This window comes from Dromaius novaehollandiae, chromosome 14, assembly GCF_036370855.1.
Source record: "Dromaius novaehollandiae isolate bDroNov1 chromosome 14, bDroNov1.hap1, whole genome shotgun sequence".
Lineage (NCBI taxonomy): Eukaryota > Metazoa > Chordata > Aves > Casuariiformes > Dromaiidae > Dromaius > Dromaius novaehollandiae.
In genome coordinates this window covers 11,434,236-11,449,607 of record NC_088111.1, presented here as the reverse complement: position 1 = coordinate 11,449,607, position 15,372 = coordinate 11,434,236, and the positions used below count along the sequence as shown (strand labels likewise).

The 15,372-nt window shown below is 39.9% G+C and overlaps 1 protein-coding gene across 4 annotated transcripts in view; it reads left to right on the top strand.

Annotated features, from left to right (window-relative positions):
• Positions 1-15,372, top strand: part of LOC112981020 (multidrug resistance-associated protein 1) — a 57,026-nt gene that overhangs the window by 19,833 nt on the left and 21,821 nt on the right. For 3 of the 4 annotated variants that reach the window (XM_064520335.1, XM_064520334.1, XM_064520336.1), the window contains exons 6-17: positions 1,837-1,898; positions 2,687-2,818; positions 4,285-4,512; positions 5,008-5,185; positions 5,835-5,996; positions 7,075-7,167; positions 7,974-8,177; positions 10,741-10,887; positions 11,275-11,362; positions 12,862-12,931; positions 13,815-13,941; positions 15,130-15,306. In XM_064520335.1, coding sequence (XP_064376405.1) covers positions 1,837-1,898; positions 2,687-2,818; positions 4,285-4,512; positions 5,008-5,185; positions 5,835-5,996; positions 7,075-7,167; positions 7,974-8,177; positions 10,741-10,887; positions 11,275-11,362; positions 12,862-12,931; positions 13,815-13,941; positions 15,130-15,306 — 1,668 coding nt within the window. The remainder of the gene's footprint in view (positions 1-1,836; positions 1,899-2,686; positions 2,819-4,284; positions 4,513-5,007; positions 5,186-5,834; positions 5,997-7,074; positions 7,168-7,973; positions 8,178-10,740; positions 10,888-11,274; positions 11,363-12,861; positions 12,932-13,814; positions 13,942-15,129; positions 15,307-15,372) is intronic. The other variant, XM_064520337.1, reaches the window with a different exon arrangement.

The following is a 15,372-nucleotide window of genomic DNA, read 5'->3' as shown; positions in this document are numbered from 1 at the left end:
CAGTTCTTGGTAGTACAAGAACTAGCTGACTGTTTAATCCAGAGTTTCCATCTAAAAAAGTAAATGGGAAAAAAGACACTTTCTAGAAACTTCAGTATATCTTGAAATTTTCCTGAAGTAGAATGTGTTCTCTTCTTTGTGTTTGCCGAAATAGAAATTTGTCTGTGGTAGGAATGCTGAAGTGGCTGCAGGCTAAAAATAGGCTTTCTATTTATTTATTTATTTATTTGTAGCTTCTCCAAATTACTTTAAAAACTTTTCTTTCTTCATTAAGCCGTTGTGTTTCAGTTTCTTGCAATTGTTCTGCTACAAGTGTTTAAATACTTTCGAAATATTGAATTTTTAGCCCTTTCCAAAAAACTGTCCCATGCACGCTCTCATTTTTCCCTACAAAGGTAAAAAAAAAAATTGTCATGTGAGGAGGAGAGGAAATGCAGAAATCTGTTTCATGTAGCTTGATTACAACACACTTCAAAATACAGCATAATGGAAAAGCTGAGTTGTTCATACATGCATTGAAAAATGCAGATCTTGAAAAAACTTGGCTCTGGCTGTTTCCACGTCAGTAGTCTAATTATGTTTAGTGGCTTTTGTAGATGGAAATACCTGTCTATCGCTCCTGTTACAGTTTGTGATAAAAACATGGTGGTTTGTATGCCAAAGAAGTGGTGGTTTTTTTGCATTCGTTAAATGCAGAGCAATGAAAGAGGGAGAGAGAGAGAGATCTCTACTGCAGTTTTGCAAGTAAATCGCCTTTAGTGCCTTTGAAATTCTTCCAGTGTTCCTTACAATATTTTAATCCATCCAGATTACTTTTTAAATATTTTAAATGACTTAAAAATAGTATAGAGAAACTAATAGGGAAAAAAAAATCAGAAATCCTCTTCTTGGGATTTCATTTGATTGCAGAGTAGAGCCAAGCATAAATCCAGCTTTAGTAACTCCTTTGTCATTTTTTTTAATACATAAATTTCTTTCTTTAATTTTGATTTTTATTTCATTTGTCAGTCTCTCGTTGTATTGGGATAAAGGCAATATGCTAATTTATTTATGGTTCTAAAAAGACGGTCAGTTTATGCTTTTGTAGGAATAACAAAGCAGCCTGGTATTTATACAGGCAGGTAATTTACACTGAAAATAAAATAGCCATAGCCCGATTGCTTTTCTTCTGTTGGGAGAGAAGTTGGGAGAGGATGATACCCAGGAGAGTGATTAAAAAAGACAGCTGTTGTTTTGGATGTAGAACAAGAGCTCGGTGCCTGACTTGGTGCAGGCCTGGGTACTCGGGTTTCCCGTGCTTATTGGTAAGGGAGGGACTGGTGGTGGTGGTTGTTTTGGGATGTTTTTTGGGGATGTTTTTATGGAGTTGATGAATATTGGTTTTTATTTGTGTGTTTTGATGGCATGGTAGCACTTAACTAGCGGAGCAGGAGAGCCGAATTCTTCATTTGTGTCGCTAACTCTATTCAATTACTCTATTTAAGCTCTCACATGATAGCATGCCTTGCGTTGATAGGTAGGCCTTGACTGACGTTTTGAGAGATTGTCTGGAGTGCCATGTCTTAAAACTTCTCTCAACTATCTGTTAAATTCTTGGAAAGGAGCACTGCGCGCTCTGTGTCCCAGTGGGCTAGTCTGCTGACAGCCCTGAAGCTGTGCTTGGACCTATGTTTTTTACACAAGTTCTCTATAGCAACAAGGGCTAGTTTAGTCATGTTGAAAAATTGTAAACAAAAGGAATTTCAAAAGCATCTTTTCTGTTTAGTTTTTTTTTTTTTTTTTTGTCCCCATATCAGTCATGTTATATGTAGGCTGATTTCTTTTTCTCTTCCTTAGAATCCATGTCCAGAGTCCAGCGCTTCTTTCCTCTCCAGAATCACCTTCTGGTGGATCACTGGGTAAGAACAAGATGCTACAGAAAGAGACAGTTAAAATCAGATGGCATTTTAGAATTCCACTTTGAGTTAAATTAGCAGTAATCATTTTGTTCATTTTGTGAATAGATTAATTTTTTTAAAAAAAATAATCTTTATTTCCTTTGCAATTTTGCATTTTGCTAAAGCTGTATATATAGTATGCTTGCTAAAAGAATGTAATCAAAGTATCATTTTGATGGAGAAACAGAAGAAGGTAGAAATTAAGGTATTTGAAACTGATAGCTCTTTTTGTTCATTTTTATTCTTTTTTGTTTCATTAACTTATCTTCTGTTATGCCATATGGCTTGATCACAATGCAGGTATTGTGAATTAAAACATACAACCTTATAAAATAGTATTAGTCATACTGTTGTGGTTGGTACTTGGCCAGAGTTTCAATAGAAAGCTAGATGAAGGAGTTGCTTTGTAAAATTAAAGGCTAATAGAGATTCTGCGGCTTGGTAAGCATGGGAGTGTTAATTGCCTAGCTGACTTTCAAATGCCATCACTTCATGCTTTCTTATATTCTCACCAAAATTTAATTCAGTGATTCAGAGTCCTTGATGGCTAATTCTCACAGTAAAGGGCAGGAGCATGTGCATACCTAAGCTTTTCAGCATCCAGACCTGCGTTGCTGCAGGTACTAGTTCTTGCATGCATTTTTGTGAAGAGCTGGCTCTGTTTTGGGGGTGGGTGTAAAGATCACTGTCTTACAGCATGTGTATCTCTGGTATTCTTAAATACACAGTGCTGATTCTTTCTAATATAGGTTGATGATTCAGGGTTATCGGACACCTTTGGAGGCCAAAGATTTGTGGTCATTAAATAAAGAGGACAAATCTGAGGAGATAGTGCCAGGTTTGGCTAGGAACTGGGCAAAAGAGTGCGCAAAGACAAAGAGGTAAGTTAGTTATCCTATCAATGATTAAATTTAAAGTTTCAGTTAATAGAACTGAAAACTAATTAGTCAAGAGTCCTTTTGTTAAAATATTTGAATTTTGTGTTTTCATAAAATGATAAGAAAGAGGAGATAGCTGCGTATGCGTGTGCTGTGGAGTACTGTGGAAGGTAGAGCTGACTGGTGCTTCAGTCCCATCAGCTCAGTGGCTCTGAGTCCCTCTGGGCTCTGCAGGAGGGTGCTGCAGAAGCCCTGCACCGCGGGATGTTGTAAAGGGTGTGGGGGCTCCACGTGGCTAGCAGTGCCTTGGAGAGGATGAGGTTCAAAAGCTGAAGTTACTCAGCCTCCGTTTAGAGGTGTTTGTCGTATGTTTTCAAACTTGCCCCTACAGGGCCCAAGCAGCAGCTCTGGATCTCTCAAGTGCTTTGGGAATAGGAACAAGTGGCATGTGCATGTTTTTATGAAGAGCTGCATCAATATTCCCTTAGTCTTTCATGGTTCAAAACAGATTATTGTGATTTTTGATGTGTGGCTTGTTAGTCAAGGCTTTTTCACGCAGTTGAACTTCAGCCATGTGATTTAAGAGCTTGGGCTCCCTCTACAGTAAGTGGAGCCTCTGAAGGCGCAGTTCAGGGTGTAAAAGTGAGGAGTTTCTTTCTTTCCTTTGGCTGTATTGGGAGCCTGGACACCTAAGTGAGATGACTAAAATTAGGACTGCATGCCTACAGTTTCCATCCTGCTTTCATCATCCTTTATTGCAGCAAACAGAAATACCTTTTCATTGATGGAAGAGTGCTTTCTTGCTTACACAGTTGGGGGTGGTTTTTTTTGTTTGTTTGTTTGTTTGTTTGTTTTTTTTTTTAATGCGCAACTTGTCCTCAGATGTTTGGAAGTGTTCAGTGTGGCATAAACCAGATGTGAAATGGATGTGTTCAGCTCATTAGGGATAACTTGGCATAAGTCTGACTGGAAACTTCCTGTGGTACAGTGAAGCTGTGATTTTGATGAAGGCTCAGCATACTGGGTAGTAGAATCACAACATCCTTTGCTCTTTGAGTTTAATACAAATTAAGACCCTGTTCCTCATTCCCCTGTACAGAGCTGTAGGAAACGTTCTCCAGGAATATTATCTACCTGTACAAAGAAGACCATTTTTGAAGGGCCGGTTCAGATAGCTATGATTGTATGATTAAAAGAAGATGGTTGATTGACAGTAAAATCCTGAGTTAAACCATTAAGAAGGACACTAAACTTCCATCCCTGTTGCTAGGACACTTGTGGTTGCTAAAATGAGGGATGATGTCAGAGGTACAGTCCATTGTGTTGGCTAACATCAGAAATTGTTAACGGCTTTCTGGCTAGAGTCAAAGTAAACGTCTCATTTGGATATTGTGCATTCTTCCAGGTGGTTTTATGCCTGAATAAAGGCTATGTTGTATACTTACGATATATTTTAATTCTTATTTCAGGCAACCATTAAACATGCTGTACTCGCCCAAAAAGCAGCAAAAATCAAACGACTCAAATGGTGACGTGACAGAAGAGGCTGAAGCTTTGATTATAAAACCAACTCGGAGGAGCTCTGAGGCATCTTTGTTCAAGGTGTTATATAAAACTTTTGGACCATATTTCCTCATGAGCTTCCTGTTTAAAGCTGCACATGATCTCTTGATGTTTGCAGGCCCAGAAATTCTGAAGTAAGAGTTAAACACTTTATTATTCAATTAAAAAGGACCTGGACAGAATTTTACACACATTGGTATTTCCAGTCAGTCACCAAGCTGCTTGGCCTCTAGCTGTGTCAGTCGGGAAGAGCTCTCTTGCAAGTGAGAGAGCATGCACACAAATGATTTTGATCTGTTGGTTTTCAAATAATAACAATCATACATTAACTGTTTGACTTACTAGTTTCCTTTCCAGCACTTGGAAGGCCAGGCAGTATAGTAAGAGAATAGTGTAAATATAAAGTATATGATACTTTTTATATATTTTACAGCAGTAAGTTGTTAGAAGGAGGGAAGGATGTGTGCTAGTATAAAAGGATCTCCAGTTTCTGAGAAGTTTGCTTGAATGTTTTGTTTAAGTTTGGCACTTTGTGTGGTTGCATGAGCAATACTATGGAAGAATCTACAGTTGTAACCCTGAAATTTTTTTGCTTTGCTTATCAAGACAGCTAACTCCTCTCTTCACAGATTGCTACTCAACTTTGTAAATGACAAAGGTGCCCCAAATTGGCAAGGCTACTTTTATACAGGGCTACTGTTTGTTTGTGCCTGTCTTCAGACACTGATTCTGCACCAGTATTTTCATATTTGCTTTGTCACTGGAATGAGGCTCAAAACAGCTATTGTCGGTGTAATCTATCGAAAGGTAGGTGTTTCTTTAAATATATGATAAAATGTCTCTGTGGCTGTGCGATTGCACTGATTGAATTTGAATGTTTAAGCAGTTAGGAGACTCTGCTAGACTGATTCCTAACTCTTAATAGTTAAGGTAAAGGAGCATCTAACTTAAATCTTGAAGACAGAGCTTTCTAATTTACCATTTGCAGTTGAGGAACCTTTTTCTACCCAGCCAGAAACAAGAAACCTCTTCTTATTTAGACAAGGGGTAAAACTGTTTCCATTTCTGCAGAAATTAAGGTAGATCTACATCTACAGCTTCATTAGTGACTTAATAAGCAGCACCACCGTTCCTGAGATAGGCTGGAACATTTTTAGAAAGTTGTGGTTGCTCCTCTTACACCTTTAAAAAAAAAAAAAAAAAGTCAAACAGACTTTCTTGTCCTTTTTAGCTCTCTATTAGTTTAACCCCAACCACTTCCTTCAAAGTAAACAGCTTGTATTTTGTAAGGTGTGCAGGGTAACTGGAATCTGATGCATGAAAAGTATTGCTTGTAATTTTAAAGATGAAGCTCTGTAAAGTAATCTCAATTCAGTGGACAAAATGCAAACCAATAAGTTTTTTTGGTTTTTTTTTTGTTTTTTTTAATGCTGTTTTACTTTTAATCCACACCTAGGCGCTAGTTATCACAAATTCTGCCAGAAGGACTTCTACTGTGGGTGAGATTGTGAATCTAATGTCTGTGGATGCTCAGAGATTCATGGACTTGGTTACCTATATAAACATGATTTGGTCTGCACCTCTCCAGGTGATATTAGCACTGTACTTACTGTGGCAGGTGAGTATCATGTATGTTGTTTTCTCTTTTGACTTGTGGCTTCCTGGGGTCCTGACTTCAGAGAGTGGTTGTCTGGACCACTGGAGGGTTTACAGCAGTGTGGAGTGGATATGCTCTTTGTTCAGAAGCCATTTAGAGCTACTTTTGTCAATGCCATCAAGAAGGAAGGCAGGAGGCTCTCAGTTTGCAAGCCCAGGCTTCTGGGCTTATATGATATATGACTTATATGGCTTCTGGGTATACTGCATATACAGCTTCTGCATAGAAATGACCTTGTATTTTATATGCCTTTCTTCGCCCCTCCCCTCTTCTAGGGCTAGCTCAGGCAGTTCCTGCTGTTCCTTGTGCTTACGCCATTCTCTTGGTTGTGCTGGTGCAACTCTTCGTAGTGTTGCATAGGGAACTGGATGGAAGACACAGTCTTGGTTTTAAAATAACTGGCTGTTTAACCCAAATCACTTCTATGAACAGCTGCACCGTCACATCTGAGTGCGTGTAGGGGAAGGTGCAGGTGGGGGCTGCTATAGCAGGTGCTGCAGGCACCCAAAGTTACCTCCTTTGTCACTTGACTTAAAGAAAAGGGATCCTACTGGTTCCACGCTCTGAGATGGTTGTATGACAGAGATGCATGCTATTTCTAGTCCAGACAACCTCCAGGCTGACTCTTCCCAGTCCTCACTTTCAGTCAGGGAATGCAGTTCCCCAAGAAGTTGGTCATTCCCTGCATGGATCTCTACTCCAGAAGAAAGAGAAACTAGCAAAAACTGAGAAATGTTCAAAGATCTTTTTATATGTGTATCTATAGATAAGTGTATATATATAGAGAGATACACATCCATATACAGCTGTCTGTATGGAGACTATGTGTGTATCTCTAAATTTCAAAAATCAAAGCATGTAAACCCACGTCCCTATTTGACATCTGTCTTCCTCCCTGCAGCTGCCCTTGAAAAGGGAAGAAGGGGTTTAAAAGTTATTTCAGAATGCTTTTCTGAAGCACATGCAAGTGCTTGACCCAAGATCTTAAAAAATGAGTTTGGGTGGATACAAGTTAACAAGCAGATATTTTTCTCTTCAGAACTTAGGTCCATCTGTGCTGGCAGGTGTGGCGGTCATGATTCTTCTGGTTCCAGTAAATGCTGTGATGGCAATGAAAACAAAAACCTATCAGGTAAGAAGCTTTATGTTTGTGATGCAGGGTTTTTAAGAAACATATAATGTTCTCTGACCTGTTCAGCTACTAAGTGTTAAAGCTTTCCCACTCTTCCCCCTGCCCGCGCCAAATTTGTCCTTGCTTCTTCTACTTAAAAAGTGAAGGAAAAGAAAGGCTAGAGACATTGCATATGCAAAATCACCTGAACTAGCATATTTTTCAGCCTTACAGCATATCTATACATAATGATACAAAAATTTTGCTGTAGTAACGCTAAGGCAGCAATCTAGCCACCTTCATGTAATGCCTGATGATGGAATGGAAATAGTTTAGTATTTAACCTGCTGCTTAAGATCTTGAGTGCAAACCTGGGTTATTGTCTGCCTAATGAGCCTTAAAATGAGCTAAATATTTACATTTCCAGTATGGTGTTTGCACTGTTGGCAGGTTACTGTTTTTCTTCCTGGTGGGAGGAAGAGGGAAAGATCCTCAGTTGCTGGCGTTTCTTGGTCCCAAGTGGATTTTAGTTAGAGGGGGATCAGTGTGTTACTGAGGGAGCACATACATAAACCTAGGCTCAAACTCCGAAGTGTTGTGTTACAAAAATCTACCTTCACAACTCCCCTGCGTGCCTTCTGATAGCTGTCAGAGTATTCTGTGTATTTGTTTGTTCAGATAGTACCTCAGCTTTCCTGCTTTGGGAAGCTAGTAAGCTTTTGACAACAATGAGGTAAAATTTGCTATGGCAAAATACAAAGCTAGGGACTTTGTGGGTCTGCCAAGTGTTGTGCTCTGCTAATTATTTATTGCAATGTTTCCTTTAGGTGGCTCAAATGAAGAGCAAAGACAATAGAATTAAGCTGATGAATGAAATTCTCAATGGGATTAAAGTGCTGAAACTTTATGCCTGGGAATTAGCCTTCAGAGAGAAGGTATTAGAGATCAGACAGCAAGAGCTGAAAGTCCTAAAAAAATCTGCTTACCTTGCTGCAATGGCTACCTTTACATGGGTCTGTGCTCCTTTTCTGGTAAGTGAAACAAATTTGGAAGCCTGTCTCCCTGTTCGGGATAAAGCTTTCCAAAGCACTGCTTAACAACTTGTTTTGTTTTTGTTTTTTAATTAGTGGAAAAGTCTGTGTGTCCTTCACAGCAATGGGAAATTGAGCGTTTGCCTTTTCCGCACTCTGTGAAAGAGCACTTCTGTTTTCTCTGGATCTTAGTAACATCCAAATTGGATGTATCCTAGAAGTTAATGACTGAATTAAAGAAAGAAAGGAAAAACAAAAAAAACCCCTAAAGCCCCAAACTCTATTTTTGCTGGTGTACTTGAGGGTCCTTGGGTTAAATATACTGTCAGAACATTAAGAGGAGGTTGCTAATGCATGCCCTCCAGATGGTGTCTGTGGCTGACAGAGTAAAACTTGCCTTACTATATCTGCATCTTTATGAAAGAAGCAGGTTCTTGAACAAGAGTCCTCGGTCAAAGGGAACATTGCGACCAGGCAGGCTTCAGGTCTTTGGTTCTCCCTACATCTATTTATGAACAATATGGAGAGGTAAAGCCGTTGCGTACCCTGGGATTATTTTAAATTCTTATTTAAAACAAAAATTCTTAATATGTGAAACATCTCTGCTGTGTTTGTGGCTAGCTTACATTTAAACCAATAAAAGGAAGTGAGGGCTGAGATCACATTGAAATTGCTTTTGACCCTGTTAGAACAAGGGGCAATTGTTCTTGTCTGCAGAAGCAAATAAAAACCATGACTACATTAGGATAAAATATGTGCTGCTCCAGTTGGAGGTGTTTAAGTGTACTTTCCAGTCTCAGATTCCTTCCTTCCAAATGCTGTTAATGTTTACATTACATTTTGGGCATGATGAAAGGCAGAAGATCAGTGCCCTGCATCGGAAACATCAGCTGCATTCTTAAGCGAATGTTTTTCTAAAAGAAGTCTGAGGTGGTTTTAACATAAATACATTATTAAATAAAGTTTCTAAATAAAACTCCGTAGGTAGGTTCTCTAATACTGTTCTGCAGAGACTGAGAAGATGAATACTTGTAATGAGTAGCTCCATTTCAGTGTGCAATGGTCCTACACTTTAGGAGGCTCGCGCCTGGAGCAGAGTCAGTATAGCCCCAAGGGCATGGCTGTGGTTCAACATCCTGTTTCCCAGATTTTTATTCTTCAGTACATATTCTTCTAAGCTTCTGATTAAAGAATTATTGCAGGTGCCTGCCCGAAAGCATTTTTGACATGCAAAATTCCTTATTTCCTCTCCTCCTTTTCCTGTTTGTTTCCATGGCCAGGGCTCTTTAAAATGTTGTTTATTAATGGTGTCTGGAAGCTATTAATTGTGCAGCACCTCCCCTACTGCTGTGTGTGCTGGTAAGACAGTGTTTCAGACTAATTGCTGGTAACACTAGAAGCAGCATGTCTGCACTCTTAGGTTATTTTTTGGACTCTTTCTTGTTTTTCATCTCTGTGGGAGGGCTTTTTTCCCTGGGATAGGGTTGTCCAAATAAAGGATTGTACAAACAAGCTACTGTACCAGGCACAGCTGAGTCAGCAGCCGAAGGACAGCAATACATGCCTTCACAGCAGTCAGGTTTTTAACAGAAATACTGGGTGTCTTCAGTGGATACTGTGCTTAGGTGAGACTGTGCTTTTGGCACTTGAGCTAATTGTTTCAAGTCTTGGGGGAGGGGGAATGGGAATGCTCAGCCCACCTCGACCCGCTGTAAGCGGCAGCGACAGGAAGAGTTACTGGATCTTGTGATACGCTAAGGTATGAGTGATGTAACCGTGGAAGAAGATGCTGGAGGGAATGGGTGTGAAAATGAATATTTGGTGTGATTGCAAAGGACTGTACTTTTTTTGCTTATTAATCAACAAGTTCTGTATGCTTTTTAAATTGTAGAAAGCTTTTTTTGGTATTTTTATACATTATGATTGATGACAACAACAGTTCAATGTCATTTGCTTGTTCAGTTGATGGCTCTTAAGCTTTTCTGTTGTGAACTGTTTGGGCGTTACAAAACTTCATTTTCATAATGCAGTGATGTTTCTAACTACTTAGAAAACAATCCCCCTGCGATGAAGGGGGTTGTGCTTTGAAACCGAGGATTGTGGTAGTCCCTACAAAATGTAAAATGGGCCAGCACCGGACTGTTTATTACTCTTCAGTCTGCCTATCTTTGTTACTGATCCAATATTTGATACAGTGGAGTGACTTGTAACTGAGAGAGAGCAGAAAGAAAAGACCAGTGATCATTCCCCTCCTCCACTTCCAGCAGCATGACCACACGTAGCCTGGGACACTTGTGGCTTCACCCTTGCTGTACGAAGTGAGCACGTGACGCTTCCTCACAGTTTACCAAGAGGCGCCATCAACTTCTTTTTGCAACAATACAGTTTAAATCAAATGTTTGTTTTGCAAGAAGTGTTATCAGAAACAAGAAAGTTATCAGAACATTCCTCTTTCATTAATTGATTTGGAGACCTCTCATTCCCGTTCTCAGACTGTATGGCTCCTGAGTTAATGGTTTAAAAAAGGTTACCCTAACTGTGAGTGTTATACTTTGTGTTTCAGGTTGCCTTGTCCACGTTTGCTGTATACGTAACAGTAGACAAGAACAACATCTTGGATGCTCAGAAAGCATTTGTATCACTAGCGTTATTCAACATCCTCAGGTTTCCATTGAACATTCTTCCTATGGTTATCAGCAGCATAGTAGAAGTAAGACATCTGTCATTAATGGGCTTTTCTGTGCAGAAACAGGCACTAGATGAAAATACTGCATTCCTGTGCTTAGAGGATGCCCATGGGTCAAATTCAGCCACCTCAGAAAAGAAGCTTTGCATTTTCTGTGTGTGAAGTGCTGTACAAGCAAAATTATCAATCCTGGTTATTGATAATCCTGGTGGATGGGTGTTCCCAAAATCAGTCATATTTTTTGTGTTTTGAAAAATGCCAGTTTGGTGACTATCCAAGAAACTGCATACTGGCTTTAAGGAGGGTTTGGAAGTGCATAATAATAATATAATGCATATGTGGTATAAAAACAGAAACTCTTAAATATAATGAGCAAAGTGTAAGATGGTTTTCCATCCTTTTCCCATGTAGGCCAGTGTCTCATTGAAGCGCCTCAGGGTGTTCCTGTCTCATGAAGAGTTAGATCCTGACAGCGTAATTAGGGGGCCCGCCAAAGACGGTGAGTTTCTTTTGGTGCTGAAAATTAATGTATGCAGGTTTGGGGTGTCTGCAGTGTTTCTTTTGCTTTCTGTAACAAATCACTGCATTTTGTTAGATTTGATTGATTAATTTCAGCTAGACAGCAGAGAAGGGAATTTTAAAATGAGAATTTTGTATTTCTACCTCCTTCTTGGGTAACTTTTCTCCTTTCTCGAGCTCCTGTGTCCAAACTATAGAATAGTTGCATCCAGATACAGATGGTCACTTTAAAAATAACTTCTTAGACTGTTTTAAGTATACCCAGGAGAAATCTGTAGATAGTTGAACAGCTTTCCATGTAGCAGTGGAAGCCAGAGGATAGCTAATGCTGTGCCAAAACCCAGCATTTTGGAGAAGACTGATCACTTAACACTTCAGCACCCCTGAAAGAAAAAGGATAAGTCTCAGTGCTGGCAAGTGACTCCACTTTGTTTTATGCAGAGAACCTCATTCCCGGCTGTACTGTGCATAATGTGGCCAGTCTGTTTAGATAGAGCCCTTCAGGAGGTAGATGAGCATGAAAGTTTTACATTGCATCTGAATGTCTTTTGAGTGTAGGGCTTACTGAAAAGCTGATGCCCCTTTCTTGCAAAACAAAACTTGACCTTTTTTTTTTTAAACTCCTTCGGTCACTTCTAAATGATTTTTCTTACTTCCTTTTAATAAAGAGAGTAAAGTCCCTGTCCCTTCCTCTCACACAGTTGGTTGAGCTCTATGTCATTTCAATCACTTCACTGTCCTGTAAGCAGGTCACCTCTGCTCTCTCTTTCCTTCTCCCATCTTCCTTTTGAAAACATCTCTTCCCCTTTCTCAGCTGCTAACCATGAGTAGTTGACTCACAAATCTTCAATGGGGTTTTGAAAATAAATTTTGTTCAAAATGGCTAGTACTTACATGTTAATGTAAAAATTTACCAAAACTAAGTATTTATTGCCTCCTTGGTTGTACTAGGAGTGGTATATTTTGAGTTGTCCTTGTAAAAGTGGAAATATGCAAATACCATGTGATGTTGACCTGAAATGCAGTTCAGTGCAAAGCTGTTTTATTTGGTAGTTTGATTTCTTTTGTCCTGCCATTGTTGTGATAGCTCAGCTTTGCACATGAAAGCGACAGTTTAGCTGATGCTTTGCTTGAATCACAAATCGGATTAAGGCTGCTGGCTTCTTGAGCTGACTTTGCAGTGCTGCAGAAGGGTTGCTGGATAAAGGAGGGGGCAGCTGAATGTCCATGTCTGTGTGTCCTTGATATGCATGTACCTTGGTTACTGAATGAGTGTAATACCAGAACCTCTGCAGTTTGTGTAAATTCAAAGCAGAACACAAGCTGTTGATAAGCAGCAGGTTGTTGGAGTTCTGCTACAAAAATAGCTTTATATGTGTGCCTCTGTGTGCTTAGATGCACTTCTGTGGCCTGATCCAGAACATACAGTTTAGCTGCTTATATTAGCACTTGCATAAATATGGCTTTTCTATTTGCCAGTGGAAGGAAGCATTATTGTAAAGAATGCAACATTTAGCTGGTCCAAAAGTGATCCTCCTTCACTGAGCAGGTAAGAACTGGTACTCTTTGTTCTAGCCTTGTAACGTTGCTGCATCATAAATGATCTGCATTTAAATTGCAAGGTCTATATGCTGAAGAGCTTGTTGCCTTAAAGGAACAGGAAGACAAACACGTTCGTTCTATATTTTTTTTTAAACCAGGAGTTTCATTACCTGGAGGAATTTAGAAAGTATGTTGCATTTGGAAGGTGAGGGGGGAGCAGCAAGAGGTATAATGCGAGGAGAGGAAGCTTCAGAGACTTCAAGCTCTTGCTCCAGGCTGCAGAGAGGATGAGCTCCATCTAGAGGATGCAGCTGGATTGTCCTCTCCAAATTATTTCTAGTCCTTCATGCTTGCACCATATCCTGACTTTTCCTTTTAAAATCCTATCTTCTCAGATAGCCCTCGGTAGCCCCCCTTAGTTCCAGTACTGGCTAAAAACAGTGAAGAACCTTTATAAAACCTCCAAATGCACACAGTACTAATAAAGGAACAGGGGTGATGTGACCAGAAACAGTGTTTTCCCTGTGTTTTGTCACCTCCCTTAACACCCTGGGAGCAGCAGCCAAAATTAAACTGCAGATCCTTTGGGACAAGGAGGCTGTTTGAAAAGCATCCTTATGTATTTGCAGTGCTGTGGTGGTTTGGGGTTTTAATTTTTTCGTTAAGATGCTATTCCCTAAGTGTAAGTAGAGGTGGGTGCTTTCTGAATGAGGGGTTTGCATTTTCCAAGTTTTTCTTTTTGTTGTGTTTTTTTAAGTTCCTATGCTGTTGTTGGCATTTGCAGTGGGTGTTCACGTTGTATCTGGCACTATATGGGCTGTTCCAGGTAGAGTATTTTGCTACTGGGATGTGCCTGCAAGCAAAGTGGAATTATGTGCACTTTATTTCAGCATTAACTTCACCGTTCCTGAAGGCTCGCTGATAGCTGTCGTTGGTCAAGTTGGCTGTGGAAAGTCGTCGTTGTTGTCTGCACTGCTGGGGGAGATGGACAAAAAGGAAGGCTGTGTGGTTGTCAAGGTGTGATGTGCCTGGAGAATTGTTCAGCTGCTTGTGGGTATTCCTGAAGGGATTGTGGACTTGCAGGTGGTGTGAAGAGGGCAAGAGACAGCCTTCCAGATGAACTCATTTTTAACCTTTTTTTCCTGGTAAACCGTGTTTATGCCTCAGCCTGTGCTCTGTGTAATTCTGTCTGTTCAGCCTTGACCCAATAATTTCTAAATCTGTTGGTTTCAGATTTAGCCGAAATAGGCAGAATGGTGGAGGTCTCAAAAATAAGTATTCTGGTGAGTCTTGTAGGCAGCTAGCTATGGGATAGAGAGACCCTATAACATACACCCCAGCATGAAGAAGTGCAGTAGTGGTTTGTACCTTCTTGGATGTCAGAGAATTGCAAGGAGAGATGGCACGTACAAATGCCCAAGCATGGGAAGAGTTGCTGTTGTAGCTTGTACTTTCTTGGACATCAAAGCTGCACAGAGCTTGCAGATCAAAAGTGTCCTGGAAAGAAAGGGAAAAAAAATGTTTTGAATTTTGCTGCTGCTTTAATGTATGGAAAGAGAATTGTTTTAAGAACAAAATAAATTAACATATTGTGCAGAAAAAAAAATGCACGTTTGGTCACCTCCAAAGTTGTCTGGAAATATTAAGTGATGAAAACTGAAGCACTAATTATTTGTGCAGAAGGGAGAGGCAGAACCATTTTTCAAAGCCAAATACTTTATAGGAACCCAGTCCCTTCCTTTGAAGGGACTTGTTATATAATAGCTACTTCCCCTACTTTCTGTAGAAATCTCTTGGCAGGGATGCGTTTGTTAAACACAGTTGCATTCCAGATTAAATTGTTTTACACAGAACATAATTTATAACTATATGAAAGAGCAATGCCTTAATGACTTTTGACATTCAGTAATCGTGCAAACATATTCTCTAAACAAATGTTCTCTCCAAGTTTATGTTAGAGAAATTGTTTGAAGTCTCTTATTTTCCACCAGCCTCCTTTGTTACACTCACTTGTAGAGGGGGAGTGTAAATAACATATTGGAGGAGGCAGTACCCCAAGAGCACGCTTTGTCCACGTGGTTCAGAAATGACCACAGGCAGTTTGTAAGGTGCTCAGCGCTAGCTGCCTTGCAAAGCCCTGCTCTGCTTTGACTTCAAGTGCAGTTAGGCTCGAGTACTGAATGAGTGACTTTATTTTTCTTGCAGGGCTCAGTAGCCTATGTTCCTCAGCAAGCCTGGGTCCAAAATGCAACTCTGGAAGACAACATTATCTTTGGAAGGGAGAAGAATGAGAGCCAGTATAAGTGTGTGGTTGAGGCTTGTGCGCTTCTGCCTGATATAGAGGTTCTTCCTTCGGGAGACAGAACAGAAATAGGAGAGAAGGTATTTAAATACCCACTGTACTGTTACAGTGCTATTGCTTGTAGGTAAAAGCACATAACTTCCATT